At 42.4% G+C, this 20,372-nt stretch overlaps 1 protein-coding gene and 1 long non-coding RNA gene across 3 annotated transcripts; one reads left to right on the top strand and one right to left on the bottom strand.

Moving 5' to 3' along the window:
- Window positions 1–6,051: 6,051 nt before the first annotated feature.
- Window positions 6,052–7,675, bottom strand: LOC147369688 (uncharacterized). Its single transcript, XR_015167746.1, has 2 exons — window positions 7,414–7,675; window positions 6,052–7,006 (listed from the first exon to the last, which is right to left on the bottom strand). It is a non-coding gene; the product is annotated as an uncharacterized LOC147369688 (long non-coding RNA).
- Window positions 7,676–7,775: 100 nt separating this feature from the next.
- On the top strand, window positions 7,776–19,072 carry RBM22 (RNA binding motif protein 22). Of its 2 annotated transcripts, XR_015167745.1 has the most exons (12): window positions 7,776–7,842; window positions 8,272–8,325; window positions 9,223–9,252; window positions 10,000–10,132; window positions 11,189–11,289; window positions 11,394–11,566; window positions 12,720–12,920; window positions 13,886–14,050; window positions 14,908–14,996; window positions 15,194–15,325; window positions 16,814–16,996; window positions 18,743–19,072. XR_015167745.1 is itself a non-coding variant. In XM_086412460.1 (11 exons), the coding sequence occupies exons 1-11, from the start codon at window positions 7,789–7,791 to the stop codon at window positions 16,942–16,944; spliced, it is 1,263 nt and encodes a 420-aa protein (XP_086268586.1). In that variant the 5' UTR covers window positions 7,776–7,788; the 3' UTR covers window positions 16,945–17,948. The 2 variants fall into 2 exon arrangements, 1 of the variants encoding a protein (XP_086268586.1); XM_086412460.1 differs by lacking the exon at window positions 18,743–19,072 and having other exon boundaries at window positions 16,814–17,948.
- The last annotated feature ends 1,300 nt before the right edge of the window (window positions 19,073–20,372 follow it).

Below are 20,372 nucleotides of genomic sequence, written 5' to 3'. Positions count from 1 at the left end.
TGTTACTATTCTGGGCTAAGTCAGAGTCATCCACATAGAACCCTAGATGATTAATCCGGTAAGGTCTAAATTGATCTTGAAGCCATCCTGGTCCCTGCCCCACTCTTTAGTCAGTTCTCAGCATAGCAGCCAGAATCATTTTGCTGCTTAAAATCCTTAGGCTTCTTAGCTTGCTCAAGAGCAAAACAAAGTCCTTACAATAACTTAGGAGGACCTATAGGAACTGAACCCCACTGCCTCCCACTACTTCCCTGAATTCATCAAGTACATCCCTGTGTTCACTGCATCCCAGCCACAGGGGTCTCCTGTTCCTGAGTCACCCCAGGAGGCACCCTCTCAGGGTCTTTGCACTGGCTATTCCCTCTGCCTGGAGAACTCTTCTCCTAGACTTCTGTACGACCCAAACCCCCACCAGTCAGATCTATGTTTAATTGCTTCCTCCTTAGGCTTTCTGTGACCTCTCTAGGTAATCATGTAAACTGCCCTCTGCTAATAGACACATATCCACCTTCTTTGCTGCTTTTTTCCCCAGTAGCACTAATCACCATCCAGCAGTATATACTACTTTATTGATTCATTGTACTAGAATATAAGTTCCATAGTGTTTCTTTTTTTTTAACTGATAGATCTGCAGAGCATAGAGCTGCTGCTGCTTCGCTTCAGTCGTGTCCGACTCTGTGTGACCCCATACATGGCAGCCCACCAGGCTCCCCTGTCCCTGGGATTCTCCAGGCAAGAACACTGGAGTGGGTTGCCATTTCCTTCTCCAGTGCACAAAAGTGAAAAGTGAAAGTGAAGTCGCTCGGTCGTGTCCGACTCTTAGTGACCCCATGGACTGCAGCCTACCAGGCTCCTCCATCCGTGGGATTGTCCAGGCAAGAGTACTGGAGTGGGGTGCCATTGCCTTCTCCGAGAGCATAGAGCAATGCCTGGCAAGTAGCAGGCAACTAGTATTTGTTAAATAATACCATCTGCCTTTTTCTTGTTTACATAGCTGTTGACCTTTTATCTTTAAAATGTATATATAATATGTATCTTTTATAGATATATAATATGTATCATACATATATGCTTTTTTTGGTCATAAGCCAAATATCTTACTTGCTTTGACCTCTCTTGTGCTGGTGTCACCTCTGCCTAGGATACTTTTTCCTCTCTGTGCCTTCTCCAGAGTTAATTTCCTGCTCTCACCTCTCTCTCCATCCCATTTAGATGTGGTCTTAATCTTTAGCACCTAACCTTTCCAGGGCATTTGCCGCTTCCTAATACTGGGTTTTGTATGTGTATCGCTCCTTTGCTGTATTGCACACCCCTACAGAGCCAAATCCAGGCCCTTTTGTAATGTTTCTTCCACTGGATTGACCAAAAAGTTTGTTAGGCTTTTCCCATAAATTGTTAAGGAAAAACTCAAACGAACTTTTGAACCAACCCAGTATATTCCAGTCAAAGGGTAGACTGGAGTAAATTAAAAAACTCAAGAGCTAAATCACTTGCTCAATTGCAATATAGTTGATACTTGAGTAGTGCACAGTGCAGGGGTTAAGAACACTGCCACTGGGGTAAAACCTGTGTGTAAGTTTATAGTTGGGCTCTGTATCCATGGATAAAACCAAGTTGCAGATTGTGTAGTACTGTAGTATGTGTTTATTGGACAGGGGGCAGGGAGTGTGTATGAGTGGACCCATGCAGTTCAAACCTGTGTTGTACAAGGGTCAACCTTTATCTATCCCCCTTTATCTATCACCAGGGACATCTATAGTGAAATTTATTTTACAGTATAAACTGTCTACACAAGACAGTGAAGCAAAAGTAACATTAAATAACATGGACTCAAACAGTCAAAAAGTTGTTTCATTTTCATGCCCTGCTCCCCTCCCCACCCATCTTTCTGTTACATCAAAGGTAAAGTATCAGTTCTTTTATGTAACACACACACACACACACACACACATACATATATATATATATATATATTATTGTATTTATTCATGGCTGTTCTGAGTCTTGATTGGTGCTCCAGGGCTTTCTCTAGTTTTGGAGAGTGGGGGCTACTCTTTGTTGAGGTCCCTAGAGCACACAGATTTCAGGAGTTGTGGCACACAGCTCCACAGCATGTGGAATCTTCCGGGACGAGGGATGGAACCCATGTTCTCTACATTGGCTTGCAGATTCTTATCCACTGGGCCCCCTGGGAAGTCCTATGTAACACTTAAAAAAACAACAACAACAACAAAAAAAAAACGGGCTTCTGGCTCAGCCTTTGGCAGACAACAGTAGCTTACTGAAAAGTACTGTTTCGTTTTCATTGTATCTGTTCTTAAGGCTACATCTACACACGTGATACGATTTAACATTACCAAAGTGATTTTAAAAGTGTTCCTCTTAAAATATATTAAGTAAAAGGAGACTCAGAAGTTCCTCTTATGCCTGTGATGTAGATATCTGGAAAGGGTATCACCCTGACTCAAACAGAAAACTGGATAGATGACAAAATCATGCATTTTATTGGGTCTGTCAGATGGCCGATGTGGCACGGCAATCAACTAGCCTTAATTTCAAGGATGGACAAACCCCTCCAAGGAGACAGGATGTAGACCTGCTCACCTGTAGCAGAGTGTGGGAGAAGTGTTGACCACCATATACGCAGATAAGAGAAAATCGACTAAAATATTAAAGAATTGCTAAAGACCAAACTGAAGCTAAGATGATAGTATAAAACCCCTGGGAGCCTGAGATATAGAGGGACCATGGATGCGTGGACCAGCTCTTTCCAAAAACTCTACCCCATGTTCGTGAGAAAGACTTGCGAGGAGTAGGGGTGCTGGACCTCTGTAGAGCCTCCCTGGGTTTGGAGACGTGCAAAGGAAGGAGGCATAGGAAAGTCGTGAAAACTTGCTTCTCCCTGCCTAGGTCCTTACCTCAGTAAGAGCAAAAAGGCCTAAGCCACTGGGGAGAAAGGGGAGCAGAAAACCCTGTCTACATAGGGCACAGGTAAGGACTCATTGCTGCTGGGCCAAGGTAAGAAAAAAACCTCTGCTCTTGGAAGGGACAGGATTCAATCCTGAGCCCCAGGATTTTATACCAATACCATTAAAGGCCTCCTGCAAATGCAAGAGGGGCAGGGAACTCCCCCTTCAAGACCAACCACAGATACAAGTTGGGGTTTGGCTGCCACAGAACGGAGGGACAAGAATGCTGAGAAGAGACTCATTCCCAAGTCTGGGCACAAAGGACTTAAGACTGAGGCTGAATTAGAACAAAGAACCCTGACTTCTCTCTGACTACCAACCCAGCAAGCAGTTGCTGGGGGCATGGGCAAAGGGCATAGAGACCTGTCGTTATGGTACAGGTATGCACAACAGCGGAAAGCTAAGGATGAACACTTGAGAAAAATTCTACAGTCCCAACCAAAAGACAAAATAACATTCACTTCGGTTCAGTCGCTCAGTTGTGTCCAACTCTTTGCGACCCCATGAATCGCAGCACGCCAGGCCTCCCTGTCCATCACCAACTCCCGGAGTTCACTCAGACTCACGTCCATCAAGTCAGTGATGCCATCCAGCCATCTCATCCTCTGTCATCCCCTTCTCCTCCTGCCCCCAATCCCTCCCAGCATCAGACTCTTTTCCAATGAGTCAACTCTTCGCATAAGGTGGCCAAAGTACTGGAGTTTCAGCTTTAGCATCATTCCTTCCAAAGAAATCCCAGGGCTGATCTCCTTCAGAATGGACTGGTTGGATCTCCTTGCAGTCCAAGGGACTCTCAAGAGTCTTCTCCAACACCACAGTTCAAAAGCATCAATTCTTCAGCGCTCAGCCTTCACAGTCCAACTCTCACATCCAGACATGACCACAGGAAAAACCATAGCCTTGACTAGATGGACCTTTGTTGGCAAAGTAATGTCTCTGCTTTTGAATATGCTATCTAGGTTGGTCATAACTTTCCTTCCAAGGAGTAAGCATCTTTTAATTTCATGGCTGCAGTCACCATCTGCAGTGACTTTGGAGCCCCCCAAAATAAAGTCTGACACTGTTTCCACTGTTTCTCCATCTATTTCCCACAAAGTGATGGGACCAGATGCCATGATCTTCGTTTTCTGAATGTTGAGCTTTAAGCCAACTTTTTCACTCTCCTCTTTCACTTTCATCAAGAGGCTTTTTAGTTCCTCTTCACTTTCTGCCATAAGGGTGGTGTCATCTGCATATCTGAAGTTATTGATATTTCTTCCGGCAATCTTGATTCCAGCTTGTGCTTCTTCCAGATCAGCATTTCTCATGATGTACTCTGCATATAAGTTAAATAAGCAGGATGACAATCTACAGCCTTGACATACTCCTTTTCCTATCTGGAACCAGTCTGTTGTTCCATGTCCAGTTCTACCTGTTGCTTCCTGACCTGCATACAAATTTCTCAAGAGGCAGGTCAGGTGGTCTGGTATTCCCATCTCTTTCAGAATTTTCCACAGTTTATTGTGATTCACACAGTCAAAGGCTTTGGCATAGTCAATAAAGCAGAAATAGATGTTTTTCTGGAACTCTCTTGCTTTTTCGATGATCCAGTGGATGTTGGCAATTTTATCTCTGGTTCCTCTGCCCCTGAACCAGCCTGAACATGAGGAAGTTCACAGTTCACATATTGCTGAAGTCTGGCTTGGAGAATTTTGAGCATTACTTTACTAGCATATGAGATGAATGCAATTGTGTGGTAGTTTGAGCATTCTTTGGCATTGCCTTTCTTTGGGATTGGAATGAAAACTGACCTTTTCCAGTCCTGTGGCCACTGCCGAGTTTTCCAAATTTGCTGGCATATTGAGTGCAGCACTTTCACAGCATCATCTTTCAGGATTTGAACTAGCTCAACTGGAATTCCATCACCTCCACTAGTTTTGTTCGTAGTGATGCTTTCTAAGGCCCACTTGACTTCACATTCCAGGATGTCTGGCTGTAGGTCAGTGATCACATCATCATGATTATCTGGGTCATGAAGATCTTTTTTGTACAGTTCTTCTGTGTATTCTTGCCACCTCTTCTTAATATCTTCGAAATCTGTGATACGCTAAAGGCAAGCATAGCAACAACAAAGCGCAAACCTAGCCCAGTTCCTGCCTAGATTGACCAAACCCCAAACAAATGGCCTGACAGAATAAGAGACTTGATTATTTCCAGACATTAATACTATTGACTTCAGTCTCTACTGATATATAAGTAAAAACTGGCATTCAATAAAAATTTTGAGATACACAATCAAGAAAAAAACCAACCCATTTGTGATAGACAATAAGACTATATTCACATATGATCTAGATATTGGAACTGTTGGTCAGGGACTTAACTCTGATTAACATGTTGAAGATCTAGTTGAAAATTGGGATAATATACATGAGTAGATTTCAGCAAACAGAAACTATAAGAAAGGGACAAACTGAAATGAAAAGCACAAGATCAGAGATGAGGAATATCTTCTCTGGGCTCATCAGAACACCTTATCATACCTGAGGAAATAATCAGGAAACTCAGAAACAGGTCAACAGAAATTATCCAAACTGAAACTCCCAAAAAGAAAACAGTACTCAATGTCTATGAAGAATAATAATATATAGTAGTTGTTCAGTTGTTCCTGACTCTTTGTGAGCCTATGGACTGTAGCCTGCCAGGCTCCTCTGTTCATGAAATTATCTGGCAAGAATACTGGAGGGGGTTATCATTCCCTTCTCCAGGGGATCTCTCCAATCTAGGGATTGAACCCGGGTCTCCTGCATTACAGGCAGATTCTTTACTGTCTGAGCTACCAGGGAAGCTCTCAAGGTCTATGGGATGATATCATATAGTCTAATACATCGTCGGAGTCCCAGACGGAGAAGAAACTGAGCAGAATATTTAAAGAAATAACTGTTAAGAATTTTCAAAATACAATGAAGGAAAACAAATCACAAATGTGTTAAGCTCAGATAAACCCAAGCACTTTCCTATACAGGAAAAAATAGACCATATGATCAAGCAATCCCAATCCACATGCAAAATGAAAACCTATGTCTATACAACAACCTGTATGTGAATGTTTATAATCCCTTTATTTGTTTTCACTGAAATCTGGATAACTCAAGTGTTCATTAATTGGCAAATGTGTGTGTGTTTTAACCCAAAATACATCCATACAGTGAAATTCTTGGCAATAAAACGGTACAAATTACTGGTATATGTAACAATATGGATGAATTTCAAATACAGTATGCCAAGTTCAGTTCAGTCGCTCAGTCATGTATGACTCTTTGCTACCCCATGAACCACAGCTCACCAGGCCTCCCTGTCCAGCACCAACTCCCGGAGCTCACTCAGACTCACATCCATTGAGTCGGTGATGCCATCCAACCATCTTGTCCTCTGCTGTCCCCTTCTCCTGCCCTCAATCTTTCCCAGTATCAGGGTCTTTTCAAATGAGTCAGCTCTTCGCATCAAGTTGCCAAAGTATTGGAGTTTCAGCTTCAACATCAGTCCTTCCAGTGAACATCCAGGATTGATCTCCTTTAGGATGGACTGGTTGGATCTCCTTGCAGTCCAAGGGACTCTCAAGAGTCTTCTCCAACACCACAGTTCAAAAGCATCCATTCTTCTGCACTCAGCTTTCTTTATAGTCCAACTCTACATCCATACATGACTACTGGAAAACCACAGCCTTGACTAGAGGGACCTTTGTTGACAAAGTAATGTCTCTGCTTTTTAATATGCTGTCTAGGTTGGTCATAAATTTCCTTCCAAGGAGTTTAAAGTCTCTCAGTCATGTCCAACTCTTTGTGACTCCATGGACTGTAGCCCACCAGGCTCGGTCCATGGAATTTTCCAGGCAAGAGTACTGGAATGGGTTGCCATTTCCTTCTCCAGGGGATCTTCCTGACCCGGGGATGGAACCCCGGTATCCTGCATTGCGAGGCAGATGCTTTACTGTCTGAGCCACAGGGAAGCCCTTCCAAGGAGTAAGCGTCTTTTAATTTCATGGCTGCAATCACCATCTGCAAGAGAAGTCAAACCCAAAAGGATAGTTGATCCAAAAATGACTTAACAATACATGTGTTGATCCATAAGGCTTTTCATTTAAGAAGTTGGAAAAAAGTACTGTTGTCTTTGGATTTGTGGCTTCACCAGTTTTTAGCTACACGATCAGAAGCAAGTTAATCTCTCTAAACCTCGGTTTCCTTCTGTAAACGAGGTACAGTCACACTTGCCTAGAGGGCAGTGATTGCCAGAAAAGTACAGGACATCCTCCTAAATTTCACTTTCAGAAAAACGAGTCATTATTTAGTGTAAGCATGTTTGGAACAAATTTATACTAAAATAACTTCCGTTGTTTATCTGAAATTCAAATTTTACTAGACGTTATGCATTTTTGCTAAATCTGGCCACCCTAAAGCGGACTTACTGTGGGAATTAAATGAGATAGTCACCGCAAGACGTTCCCATTTTTTAGCATAATAAGCGTTCATTGGTGTCGACGCTGCTTTGATTCCAGGCCCTCGTTCATTATAGTTCCTTTATTCTTTCACTCAGTTTTTAAATAAACCAGTTGAACTTGTGACTCTTCATTCCTGGCTGTCACCACTGGAAGGAAGTAACTGGAGGCCAATTATTAAGAAATTCCAAGCAAGCGATGCCATTACACAAGGTGTCGCCCTCAAGGGCGCGCAAGACGCGTAAATAAGACGTAGACGTGCCGAGAGGCAGCCGCGGGGCCTGACGGGATTGTGGCGGTCCTCTCCCAACTCGGAAGCTGCGGCTGCCTCCAGACGCTCTCAAGATGGCGACCTCTCTAGGTTCCAACACCTACAACAGGCAGAATTGGGAGGATGCGGTGAGTGAGCCTGCCGGAGGAGGACAGAAAGAGGCAGCGAAGTCAGGGCTCCAGCGGGCGGGCAGGGACGTGGCTGCGGTGCGGCCGAGGGAATTCCAAGAAGAAGCCAGCACCGCGGCCTAACTCGGCTACGGCTGAAGGCTGGAGGGAGGCCCTCCTGAGGGCTTGGATGGAGGGGGTTTAGCCAGGGTCTGGGACCAGCTCCCTTTCTGTGCCTACTCCCTCCACTCTTTTCGAGCGGGTCTTTACTCCCGCCGCCTCCCGGAAGTGCATACAGCGCCCCCTCCCGCGACCCGGCCCGTGCTGGACCACGGGTTCCCCCTGTTCCCCAGCCTCGCTCCTCGCCCCCTCCCCCGCGCCGCACGACAGTGGCTGAGACGGCAAGGCCTTTGGAGCTTGGCGTTCAACCAGCTTTCCCATTTTCACCAGGACTTCCCTATTCTGTGCCAGACGTGTCTTGGAGAAAACCCATATATCCGAATGGTGAGTGAGTGTAAAACGGGACCTACTGTATGTGTTCTGTCCATGTTGTGGTACTCGCACACTGTCGGTCATGTAGTTCTTTTAGCCACGAAGAAGTAATGATGCTTCTTTACTAACCCGAAGCGTAGGAAGAATTTGCAAAGGACTGTCATGCTCTCTCACTTTGGAACTCGGCGACGGTCTGTGATCTAGGAGTCATAATAATAGTTAATATCCATTGAACATTTACCTAGGAGTCAGATCTGTTAACCAGAGGCAAAGAAAGTTTATGTCTTTTCAATACAGCAAGTAAGGTGTGGAACTGGGATTTAAGTTCAGATATTCTGACTCCAGGGGCCTCAGCAAATTAGGAGAACCAGGACTGAACTCAAGTGCCTTTTAGCTTCCACACCTTATAATGTGTTGAGTGTAAGGTACTTTCTCTCCTTATAAATAAGAGTAAACTTAGCAGCAGTTTATATTTAATAATTAGGGCTGTGTTGTGATCAATCTCGGAGGTATTGATTCACTATATACAGAGTACCATCACAGGATGAGTCTAGAGTAGTTACCTCTGACTAAACTTTGGAAAATGGACTGGCCCTGGCTGCATCCTCTGTGCTTTAGGGACTGTGGAAACCATTAGGAAATTGTTCTTGGAAGAAAACTTGGGAGCCAGAGGTGAATCTAAGAATTAGATCCATAAAATTCTTAAGAGGTCATAGTTTGTATGTGATTAGATTATATCCCAGCCCCTTCCTTGCCCTCCTCCCCAAAAAGGGTAGGGTCCCATTTCCCTCTCCCACCCCTTAAGATGCCAGGGATTTCCAGATACTTTTCTTGGAAACTGTGTAGAGAAGGAACAGGCATCAGCTTTTTTTCCCCGTGTCTGTAACTCCTCTATTTTTTCTATTTCAGACCAAAGAAAAGTATGGGAAGGAATGCAAAGTAAGTGTGTTAAAGAGTAATGATTTAGTTTTATTTTCCTTTTTTCTTTGACTCCCTGAGGTTTGAAGTCCTTTATAAAAGTGAGTGTGACACATGCATTCATGTATCATTTATGTACTCTTTGGCTGTTAACTATTTAGGGTAGGGTAAGAAAATGAGCCATTTAACGCAGGGATTCTTAACTTGATGTCTTTGGTTGGTCTTTGAACCCCCTGGGATTGCATATACCAAATGTTCTGTGATTATCAGTTCAGTTCAGTCGCTCAGTCGTGTCTGACTCTTTGCGACCCCATGAATTGCAGCACAGCAGGCCTCCCTGTCCATCACCAACTCCCAGAGTTCACCCAGACTCTCGTCCATCGAGTCAGTGATGCCATCCAGCCATCTCATCCTCTGTGATTATGCCTATGAACATTTTTAAGCTGAGGGGGAAGGTCATAGATATAAGATTCTTAAAGAAGTATAGGACACTCCCTACTTACCCCATAAAAGATTAAGAATTACATTGTTAATGCTGGTGACCTCTAGAGTGGGAGGACTTTGATTTTTGAGTTTTTAAACTACTGAAGAAGAGTGTTGTAAAGGATTGAAACATCAGATCCTGTTTAGACTAGATGATTGCTAAGATCTCCTCTAAACCCTAGATTTGGGGATCCTTTCTTTGAATCTCCTGATGTTACTAAATCTCCTGGATTAATTGTCCAGATCAGGACCGTTAACACTCTGTGGCTTTATCTTGTGTTCCAGATCTGTGCCAGGCCATTCACAGTGTTTCGCTGGTGCCCTGGGGTCCGCATGCGTTTCAAGAAGACTGAAGTGTGCCAGACCTGCAGTAAATTGAAGAATGTCTGTCAGACCTGCCTTTTAGACCTAGAATATGGTATGTTTGACTTGTCCCATAGTTCTGAAAGTGTGCAGCTGCTCTAAACAACAGAGCGGTCTTCCTGTCTCCCTCTTCTCACCCTGTCTCTCTTTCTGACCCACTTTGAAATTTCTGTTGTGCTCTGCTTTTCCCAAGAAGAAAAGAACCATACTAGGTTATTCTAGAGTTCTGAACAACAATAGTGATTTTAAGAAAGGTTGGTAATTAATCAACACAACTATACTAAATACTATTTATACAGAAGGGAGGTTTAAGGCCTTCTGTATACCTTTATAGCCAAGGTAAGTTAGAGACATTGTTGCTATGGCAGGTAATTTCTTTGCCTTAGACTCCTGTCTAGATCCAGAACATTTCTTCCACAATCCCTACCAAAGTTCAGGCTAATTGTGCTTTGGGTTTTTGATTCAACTATGTTGTTAGGACTGAGATACGCTGTATTGCTACTGTTTCAAAGTAACTTCTTTCGGCAGTGACTTTTTAACTGCAGGTGACTTTTTGTTTTTCAGAAAAACATCCTTTCAGCAAGTTTCTGCTATACAATAAAATGAAAAAGGAAAATCTGAGTTTATTTATGTTCAGAAAGTTAACTCTGCTAATCAGAGTCCTGGTCACATACCGTTTAATATTATTTGTATGTTTGTTAAGGGAGTGTTCTAGTTCTGCAGTACAGTGATCCTTACATGATTATGACTATTCAGAGGATCTGCAGGACAGGACTAAAAATAATACAGTTTTTACATTTGTTTTAAATCATGATATAGTAAAAGCTAGATGCGTTATTAATTGCAGGTCAAATCTGACTACAGTAAGAGCTTGTTCATCTAAAATATTTAAACATTCATTTCATGAAAACTTAGGAATTTGGATAATTTCTTAGAATGCTCTGTAGTAGTATTAGCTTGACAGTGCTACAGATTCTGAATTAAAATAAAGCTTCTATTACCAAATAAAGTGGAGAAAGGAAGAATGATGTTATATTATTCTGTCTACGTACTCAGTTTGGATATGGTTTAAAATGTATCTTGAGTTTTTTCTTCCTTTCCTTTGTTCTAGGTCTGCCCATCCAGGTTCGTGATGCAGGATTGTCTTTTAAGGATGACATGCCAAAGTCCGACGTCAACAAAGAGTACTACACACAAAATATGGAGAGAGAGGTGTGCTGTCACTTGCCTGATATAGTTTTATATTTGATGAAAGAATCCTAGGGGATTGACATAGTCTGTGTAATTTACCTTCGGAATGTGTCATTCCTCTGTAGATTTCCAACTCTGATGGAACGCGGCCAGTTGGCATGTTGGGGAAAGCCACATCCACCAGTGACATGCTGCTCAAACTGGCCCGGACCACACCCTACTACAAAAGGAATCGACCGCACATTTGCTCCTTCTGGGTGAAAGGAGAATGTAAGAGAGGAGAGGAGTGTCCATACAGGCAAGAGCTGAAGTGCTTTTTCAGTGTTTGCTTTCAGATGACTAGTTATCTATGAAGGGGAAAGTGCTAGACTAAACTATTTATGCTTCAAAATGTTAAAGTTTATTCAGCTAGTGTCATGTATCTTATATCTTAGGAGCAGAGATTGAATTGTTGTTTTTACGTATAATGGAACCTTTACCTATAAGCAAGCCTTGGGAGACTAAATTGCTCTGCCATAAAATATCAGTGTTGACCTCAGGTTCCTACCTACGATGTCAGTCTTGGCTCTCATGGTACGACTGGCTTGAATCTCAGTGTATAGTTGAAATCAGATTAAAGCCAGACTTCTAAAATGTGAGTATGTTTGAGTCAAGACTGCCAGTCATCTGGATTAGGAGTTTTTACCTTGGAGTTGGTAAACCCCACCCCGACAAAAAATTAGCTCTCCCTGTTTCTGGGGTTGGGTCCATAGATTAATCAAGGTCTTGAGTGGAATGCAAGACCTCAGATACATTAAGAACCGTTGCCCTAGAGAGGGGTAACCGTGTTGTGGTTACCTTTGGTTTTGAAGTGAATTGTGCGAGAAGCATTTCTTTCACATTTATTTATTTGTTGCTTGCTCTGGGTCCTTGTCGCTGTGTGTGAACTTTTCTCTGCTTGGAGTGAGTGGAGGCTGCTCTTTGTTATGGTGCACAGGCTTCTCATTGTGGTGGCTTCTCTTGTTGCAGAGCACAGGCTCCAGGTATTTGGGCTGCAGTAGTTGTGACACAGGCTCATTAATTGTGGCTCACGGGCCCTAGAACATGCGAGCTGCGGTAGTTGTGGTGCACCAGCTTAGCTGCTGCACGGCATGTGAAGTCTGAACCTGTGTCCCCTACATTGGCAGGCAGACTCCCATCCACTGTACCACCAGAGAAGCCCAAAAAGCATCTGTTTATAAGGAAACTTCCACCCTATGGCCATTTAAGTGACTTTTAGGAGGCTAGCACATCCTTGTGTGATACAGTAAGTTCCTTGATATTAGCTCTGTTTTAATAATTATGTTTTGGTATGGCCATGGTATCTGGTTCAAAAAACATTTCAGGGGTCTTTATATAGCTGCTGCTGTTTGATACCTGTAAAATTTTTTCCTTTGTTTCACCTTTATGCATTGTTCTTTCTTGAACCATAGACATGAAAAACCAACAGATCCAGATGACCCCCTTGCTGATCAGAACATTAAAGACCGATATTATGGAATCAATGACCCTGTGGCAGATAAACTCTTGAAGCGGGCTTCAACAATGCCACGTCTAGACCCACCAGAGGACAAGACTATCACCACACTGTATGTTGGTGGTCTGGGCGATACCATTACTGAGACCGATCTAAGGTTTGTGAGTATAATTTTATGAGTTATCTTTACTTTCACCTGCCCTGGAATAATATTTTTTGGCAAAAACTTGAGAAAACATGATAATTCTGTACTGAGTACATTTTTTTTAGTTGCTCTATAGTATCGTACTGACTGGAATTTTTATAAAGTTCTTTATGATGACAGATAATAGTCTTCAACAGTGCTTATTCCATGCTTGCTTAGGATAATAATTACATGAGATTCTATTTGACCTAATAACCATTAGAATTTCTAAAGATGGCACATAACCAAGAATGATTAATTACACAGAAGAAAGAGAGATTTGCAGTTATAAAAAAATAGATGATTTAACTTGTTGATTTTTTTAAAGAGATTGGTATTTGGTAATTTTGTGTTATTCTTGTATTTTGCTTGGCTAGATAAGACATCTGGGCAGATAGTGGTGGAAATTACTTCTTGCAAAGATCGTGGAGAAGACACTCTTCCAGGTGTAGAACCTGCCCTTGTTAGCCTGTCTACATCAAACTAAGTGAGCTAGACAGTTCCCCAGGGATGGCAGGCTCTTCCACCGCCTCTTTCTCTTCTTTTTTGCAACCTTATGACATTTTTTATTTAAACATTCTTGGCTCATCAGCCCTGGGCACAGTACTTTGCTAACCTCTTATCTAGGATTTAACATCCTTAGGGAACCTACTGGAGCCCCCTTTCCTCCATAGGAAAAGCCCTGAGATGTTTGATAGCCTTTACTCATTTTTTTTCTTTCCCTTCTTCAGTACACAGTGCCCACAGTAGGGGCAACCACAGTAGGCATAGGGGAGACCACCTACAGGTAATTAGGCAGATCACCGTGAGGCCACTTGCCTCGTGGTGAATCAGTGAAAGAGTATTAACTCTTTTTTCTTTTTTATTAAATCCATATTCAGCCTCCTGGGAATGTCTGTGTTGTCAGCTCTCGTTTTTCTCTACCTGTATCCCTTCAGGAATCACTTCTATCAGTTTGGAGAGATCCGGACCATCACTGTTGTACAAAGACAGCAGTGTGCTTTCATCCAGTTTGCTACAAGGCAGGCTGCAGAAGTGGCTGCCGAGAAGTCCTTTAATAAGTTGATTGTCAATGGCCGCAGGCTCAACGTGAAATGGGGAAGGTGAGCGTGAGACTATATTAAAATAGCATTGGGACTTCCCTGGCCAGCCAGTGGTTAAGACTCTGTGCTTCCACTGCAGGTGGTGTGGGTTCGATCCCTGGTCAGGGAACTAAGATCCCATATGCTGCATGACACACCAAAAAAGAAAAAGCATTATTGAAATTTTCAAGAAACCTTTTCATTATCTGGGGGCTAGTAAGCTTTTGGTGAACGGCCTTAAATCAGTAGGACATTTAAAAAGAACTTTTCATTATGTCTGATGCTCGTTCCTGTGGATATCAGGAAGATGCTACTTTGGAAATTTATTCAGGGTTTTTGTGTAGTAATCTGATGCTTTGAAGGTTCATGTGTTTTGTGACCAGATATTATAGGTCAAGGATAATACTAGGGCATGCGAGTTTACACATGAATTAAATAGACCTGGATTCTGTCCTTAAAGGCCAATTGTTTAGTGAAGAAGAACAGCTAATTTAAGCCTGAAAGTGTTTATTGCATAAGAGAGAGACAGGTAAAATGCCCTGAACGTTCAAAAGTGGAACAAGTTTCTGGCTTGGAGCCAGGGAGACCTCTCAGAGCAGCAGCAGGCCTCATAGAGTGCTTCCTGAACACTGGGCTCAGCACAGTGTTGTTGCCTCCTGCATCCCCTAAAGCGATGCTAGCAAATTTTGAAACCAAGTATTTCTGTCTTCAAAACCTTTGCTCCTGTTCACTGTGCACTGTGGCATTTATGAGGAAAAAGTGAGTGCTGAAGAGGAGGCAGGAGTGAAGGAGCTCTGCTGGACTAGGAAACGTGAGAAACAGAGGTGTGAGAGAAGGTGGAACCAAGTGCTGATAGCGTGAATGTTTGTGTCTCCCAGGTCCCAGGCAGCCAGAGGGAAAGAAAAGGAGAAGGACGGAACCACAGACTCTGGAATCAAGCTCGAGCCCGTTCCAGGGCTCCCAGGAGGTGAGTGCAGATTCTGCCTACCCAGTAGCTTGCTAACTTCAGATACTCATACTGCCCTGACCTTCCTCGAATGTTAGAGGAGACCAGCCTCTGGCTCCCAGCAGCTGGGTTCTCCCAGCAGGACCCCTCAGGATTTCAGGGTAGTGGAACTGTTGCACAGTGGTCTCTGCTCTAACTAGCTCTCTTCTCTTCTCTAGCGCTTCCTCCTCCTCCTGCCGCAGAAGAAGAAGCCTCTGCCAACTACTTCAACCTACCCCCGAGTGGTCCTCCGGCCGTGGTGAACATTGCCCTGCCACCCCCACCTGGTATTGCCCCGCCTCCACCCCCAGGTAACTTCTTAGGAAGTAGGGAAATGGGTTAGACTTAACTCAGGAAAATCCTCCTGAAGTCTGTCCAGACCCTGTACCGTCATGTCTAACATATCTAAGCCTTCGGGTCTGCTCCATAGATGTCTGCAAGTAAATCTGATTGTTGTCATTCCGGGTATTTTCATTTTTTACTGGCTTGCTAAGAAGGAAGTCACCAGTTTTCTAAAGATCTAAGTATATGTATCATCAGAATGGGAGTTACTGTGATTACAACGATCTATCACCAGTTTAGGACTTCCCAGGTAGCACTAGTGGTGAAGAACCTGCCTGCCAATTCGAGAGACATAAGGAGGATCCCTGGGTTGGGAAGATCCTTGGAGGAGGAAATGGCAACCTACTCCAGTATTGTTGCCTGGGAAATCCCATGGACAGAAGAGGCTGGCAGGGTACAGTCCATAGCATAACAAAGAGTTGGACAAACTTAAGTTTAAACTTAAGTTGTAAAGCAACTTAACATCATCAGTTTGTTCTCTGTTCTATATCTTAACTGATGCCCTAGAGCATCATTGCTTAAAGGGTAGGCTGTGGGTGTCATCTGCTTGCAGCAAGACAAGGAGTTTGCACCAGAATGTAAATTTGTTAAGGAAGTCTTTTTTTCCCTTAATCTTTTTATTTATTTATTTGGCTGCACCAGGTCTTAGTTGCCGCACGCAGAATCGTAGGTTTTTGTTGCAGTATGAGGGATCTTTACTTGGGGCTTGCACGATCTTTAGTTGTGGCATGGAACTCTTAGTTGTGGCATGCAGGATCTAGTTCCCTGACCAGAGATGGAACCTGGGCCCCCTGCATTGGAAGTGTGGAGTCTTAGCCACTAAACCACCAGGGAAGCTCCTAAGGAAGTCGTGTTAACAAAAAAATTGTTAGATGAACTAAACAGTGTGCTTAATTGTGTAATGAAGTTACAGTTTGACTCTAGCTCTTTATCTTGTCCGTGACAAGTAATAAACAGTTCAGGGATCAGCACTTTGTACAGCACTGTCAGTGCCAGCGTGAACTGTGTGAGTAAATCACAAGTAACCGGTTCGCCTGGGCAGAGTTCCCATACTTGCTGGAGTAAGTCCTGGTTTCTGAACAACCTTCATTCTAGTATAAAGCATTGAGATTAACGATGACAGGGTCTTGCCTGATTTCTCCCTCACCTCCCAAATTCTGATCAAATCCTATCTGGTAGGATTGGCATGTTTGAGAGATAGCAAAGGCTCAGGTGACATACTAGCAATACCTTGAGACCTATGGAGTTGTTTTTAGCCGTCCTGAGGGGAAAAGTTTCTAAAACCAAAGAAGTCATGCAGGTAGACATTCCTAAGCAAGTCTTGTAAGCCAGCATTTTCTGAAGCACCATGTCAGTTTGATTTATGTGTAGCTGGTTTGGACATTAGAAAGATTCATGGTTTGAAAGGTTATCAAGAGAATTGCAAACCTAACAGATTTGTTCTCTCCCATCTGTAGGTTTTGGACCACACATGTTCCACCCCATGGGACCACCCCCTCCTTTCATGAGGGCTCCAGGACCAATCCATTATCCTTCTCAGGACCCTCAGAGGATGGGAGCACATGCCGGGAAGCACAGCAGCCCCTAGCACTCATCACCGCTCTGGGGCTCTACAGAAGAGAGGGCGCTTAAAAATCCTAGTAAATGAATCCCGGAATAAATATATTTTTCCTTCCTTTGTAGTTTCCATGGTAGTAGAATGTATTCAGATGTGGGCAGTTGGAGAACAACAGCCATGATTTCCTCTGTGTGTTCTCAAAGGATTGATGGACCTGAAATAAGCTGCCATTAACACATCTGGTTACTGCTATAACATTACTAATAAAACTTAATGCCTCTTCCCCTCATCTGTATGGGGAACAAGTAACTGGGTGAATTGGAATGTCCAACGGAGTTGCCATCCCAACCATATGTTCATTTTGTATCTTCTTTTGGCGGGTGGGGGGTGGGAAATGACCTGCAGTAAGAAAAACAAGCAAACGATTTTTGACCATTTTTATGTCCATTGGATATTTTCCTTTTTATCATCTAAAAAAAGATTACTAGTACTAATCATTGTAGTGGCAAGAGTGTGATTTAATGCTTCTATAGTCACACTCTTGAAAGACAAATAGAAACAGCACCCAGCAGAACCCAGATCTTATCTCTCCTTTCCTGATTTATTACTAAAGGAATCTGGCTGATAGTTTTACTTCTTCACGCTACCAAAAAAGACAAAAATTACTTTTTATTCCTATCAATCAGATGGAGACACAGATTTCATGGAGCTGTGTATCATTGAAGAAACCTGGTATTTGAGATGAAATTATTTTAAAGAACTTCCTGTAAAACACTTTAACAAACTGTGAAAGGAAAAGAATTAAGAGTGTGTTTAAATGGAAGACTTGTGGCCTATGGCTGGAATGTCGATTTTCAGCATTCACCTTTGTGTGACTTCAGCGTCTCATTTTAATCCCCTGTTCTAGGCAGGGGATTCTGTTTGGTCTTAGAATATTTGGAAATAATTGAATTGTAGATGGCAAAAAAAAAAAGAAAAATTGATGTTGTGTTGTATTTTTGTTTTGAAAAATTAAAACGGGTCAATTTTCCAAATGTTGTCATAGGTTTATTTCTGTTTTCTTTATCCTTGGTAGCTGAAGTTGAGGTCAGTGGGAGTTAGAAACAAGTTATATATAAAGATATGTTTTTGCTTTAGATATGTTTTTGTTTTGATTCTGATCTTTATCTAGTCTAAAAGACCCAGGCCCTTTTAGTACTTATGTCAAAGGTTACTTGTGGGGTTGAAATGAGATAATACACAGAAGGCACTCAACACAGAGCCTGCCATGTGGTTATGGATACATGGTAGCTTTAAAATGTCATCTTAGTATTATATAAGTCATTTTAAAAGGAATCAGGAAAAATTGATACAAGCCCATTTTAAGATTTAAAATTAATTTAGAAGCACTTAGACAATTTAATTCTAGTAGTATCAGATGTGAAGCAATGTAGGGATACTTCCAAATATTCTGACACCCTTCGGGTAGGGTTTTTTGTGATGGTGGAGGGAGGGTTACTTTTGAGCATGTAAGAGATTTTTAGCCAGTCTGGTAATGTAAGCAGTGTTTTTTATCTCCGAATTCAACTATATCTGTGTATGTGTATATATATATATATATATATATATATATGTAATCTTGACTATCCAATTGTGTATTCCTGCCTTTTTGAGAACATTCTAAATGTTTGTTTACTAGCTGGCTATGGATAAGTGTTTTTTAAAAAGTATAAGCAAACAAAGTATAAAGTAAGTACTTGATTAGCCTTAAGTAAATCAGAATTATGAGCAATTAGATTTTGGCAAAAACTCAGAGGTGCTTACCAAACTCTATTTCTTTTTCCTCTAGAGAACATAGCCAGGGGTTCACTTGGCGAAAAGTAAACTTTGCCATTCCCAGACCTCGGCTGTAGAAACACCTCACCCACTCAGAGCTATGAACTCTGTCCCATCTGCTGGCTGAATGCACAGGAGGATGATCTCTGGAAGATGGCAGTCACACAATGGAAGGAGGCTGGGTTCCTCTATCACTGCTAAAAGGAGAGCATTATGATAGGAATTTTTGTTAGAGTAAGCCATTGAGTCCTGAGGATCTATCTGTAACAGCAGCTAGTGTTACTCTCATAAAAGATGTCAGATCTGATCACAAAAAATAAAGAAAACTCATTTTTTATTTACACTGAGTAGTGGAGATTTTTACTTTTTAAAAAATTGAAGCATAGTTGATTTACATATGTTAATTTCTAATGTACAGCAAAGTGACTCAGTTACACACATGTATACTACCCCACTTCAGTACTCTTGCCTGGAAAATCCCATGGATGGAGGATCCTGGTAGGCTGCAGTCCATGGGGTCGCTAAGAGTCGGACACGACTGAGCGACTTCACTTTCACTTTTCACTTTCATGCATTGGAGAAGGAAATGGCAACCCACTCCAGCATTCTTGTCCCACGGACGGGGGAGCCTGGTGGGCTGCCGTCTATGGGGTCACACAGTCAGACATGACTGAAGTGACTTAGCAGCAGCAGCATACATACTTTTTAATATTCTTTTCCATTATAGTTTATCCCAGGATGCTGACTGTATTTCCCTGTGCTATACAGTAGGACCTTGTTTATCCAGTCTGTATGTGATAGTTTACGTCTACCAATCCCAAACTCCCAGTCTATCCCTCTCCCTCCATTTGAGAACCACAAGTCTGTTCTTCATGTCTGTGAGTCTGTTTCGTAGATAGGTTGATTTGTGCCATATTTTAGATTCCACATATAAGTGATATCATGTGATGTTTGTCTTTCTGACTTACTTCACTTGGTATAATAACCTCTAGTGGCATTCATGTTGCTACAAATGGCATTGTTCCATTCTGTTTTGTGGGTGAGTAGTAGTCCATTGTATATATGTACCACGTCTTCATCCGTTTATCTGTTGATAGACATTTAGGTTGTTTGCATGTCTTGGCTGCTATTAATATTGGGGCGCATGTGTATTTTTGAATTACAGTTTTGTTCAGATATGTGCCCAGGAGTGGGATTGCTGGATCATATGGTAATTCTAGTTTTCTCAGGAACCTCCATACTGTTTGCAATAGTGGCTGCACCAACTTACATGCCCACTGACAGTATAAGAGTTCCCTTTTCTCTACACCCTCCTCAGCATTTGCTATTTGCAGACTTTTTAGTGGTGGCCGTTCTGACGGATGTGAGGTCGTACCCCATGGCGGTTTTGATGTGCACTTCTCTAATAGTGATATTGAGCATCTTTTTATGTGCCTATCAGCCATCTGTATGTCCTCTTTGGAGAAAGGTCTATTTAGGTCTTCTACCCATTTTTCAATGGGATTTGTTTGTTGTTGAGTTGTGTGGGCTCAGTATTGTTTTGGAAATTGAGCCCTTATCAGCCCCATCATTTGCAAATATTTTCCCCCATTCTGTTGTCTTTCTTTGTTTTTATAGTTTCCTTTGCTATGCAAAAGCTTGTA

The sequence above is a fragment of the Bos grunniens genome, chromosome 7 (assembly GCF_055505025.1).
Source record: "Bos grunniens cultivar Pamir isolate PY7600 chromosome 7, Bosgru_T2T1.0, whole genome shotgun sequence".
In the NCBI taxonomy this organism is placed as follows: Eukaryota; Metazoa; Chordata; class Mammalia; order Artiodactyla; family Bovidae; genus Bos; species Bos grunniens.
Note: the sequence above shows the minus strand (reverse complement) of the source record. Positions and strands in the feature narration are given on the sequence as shown.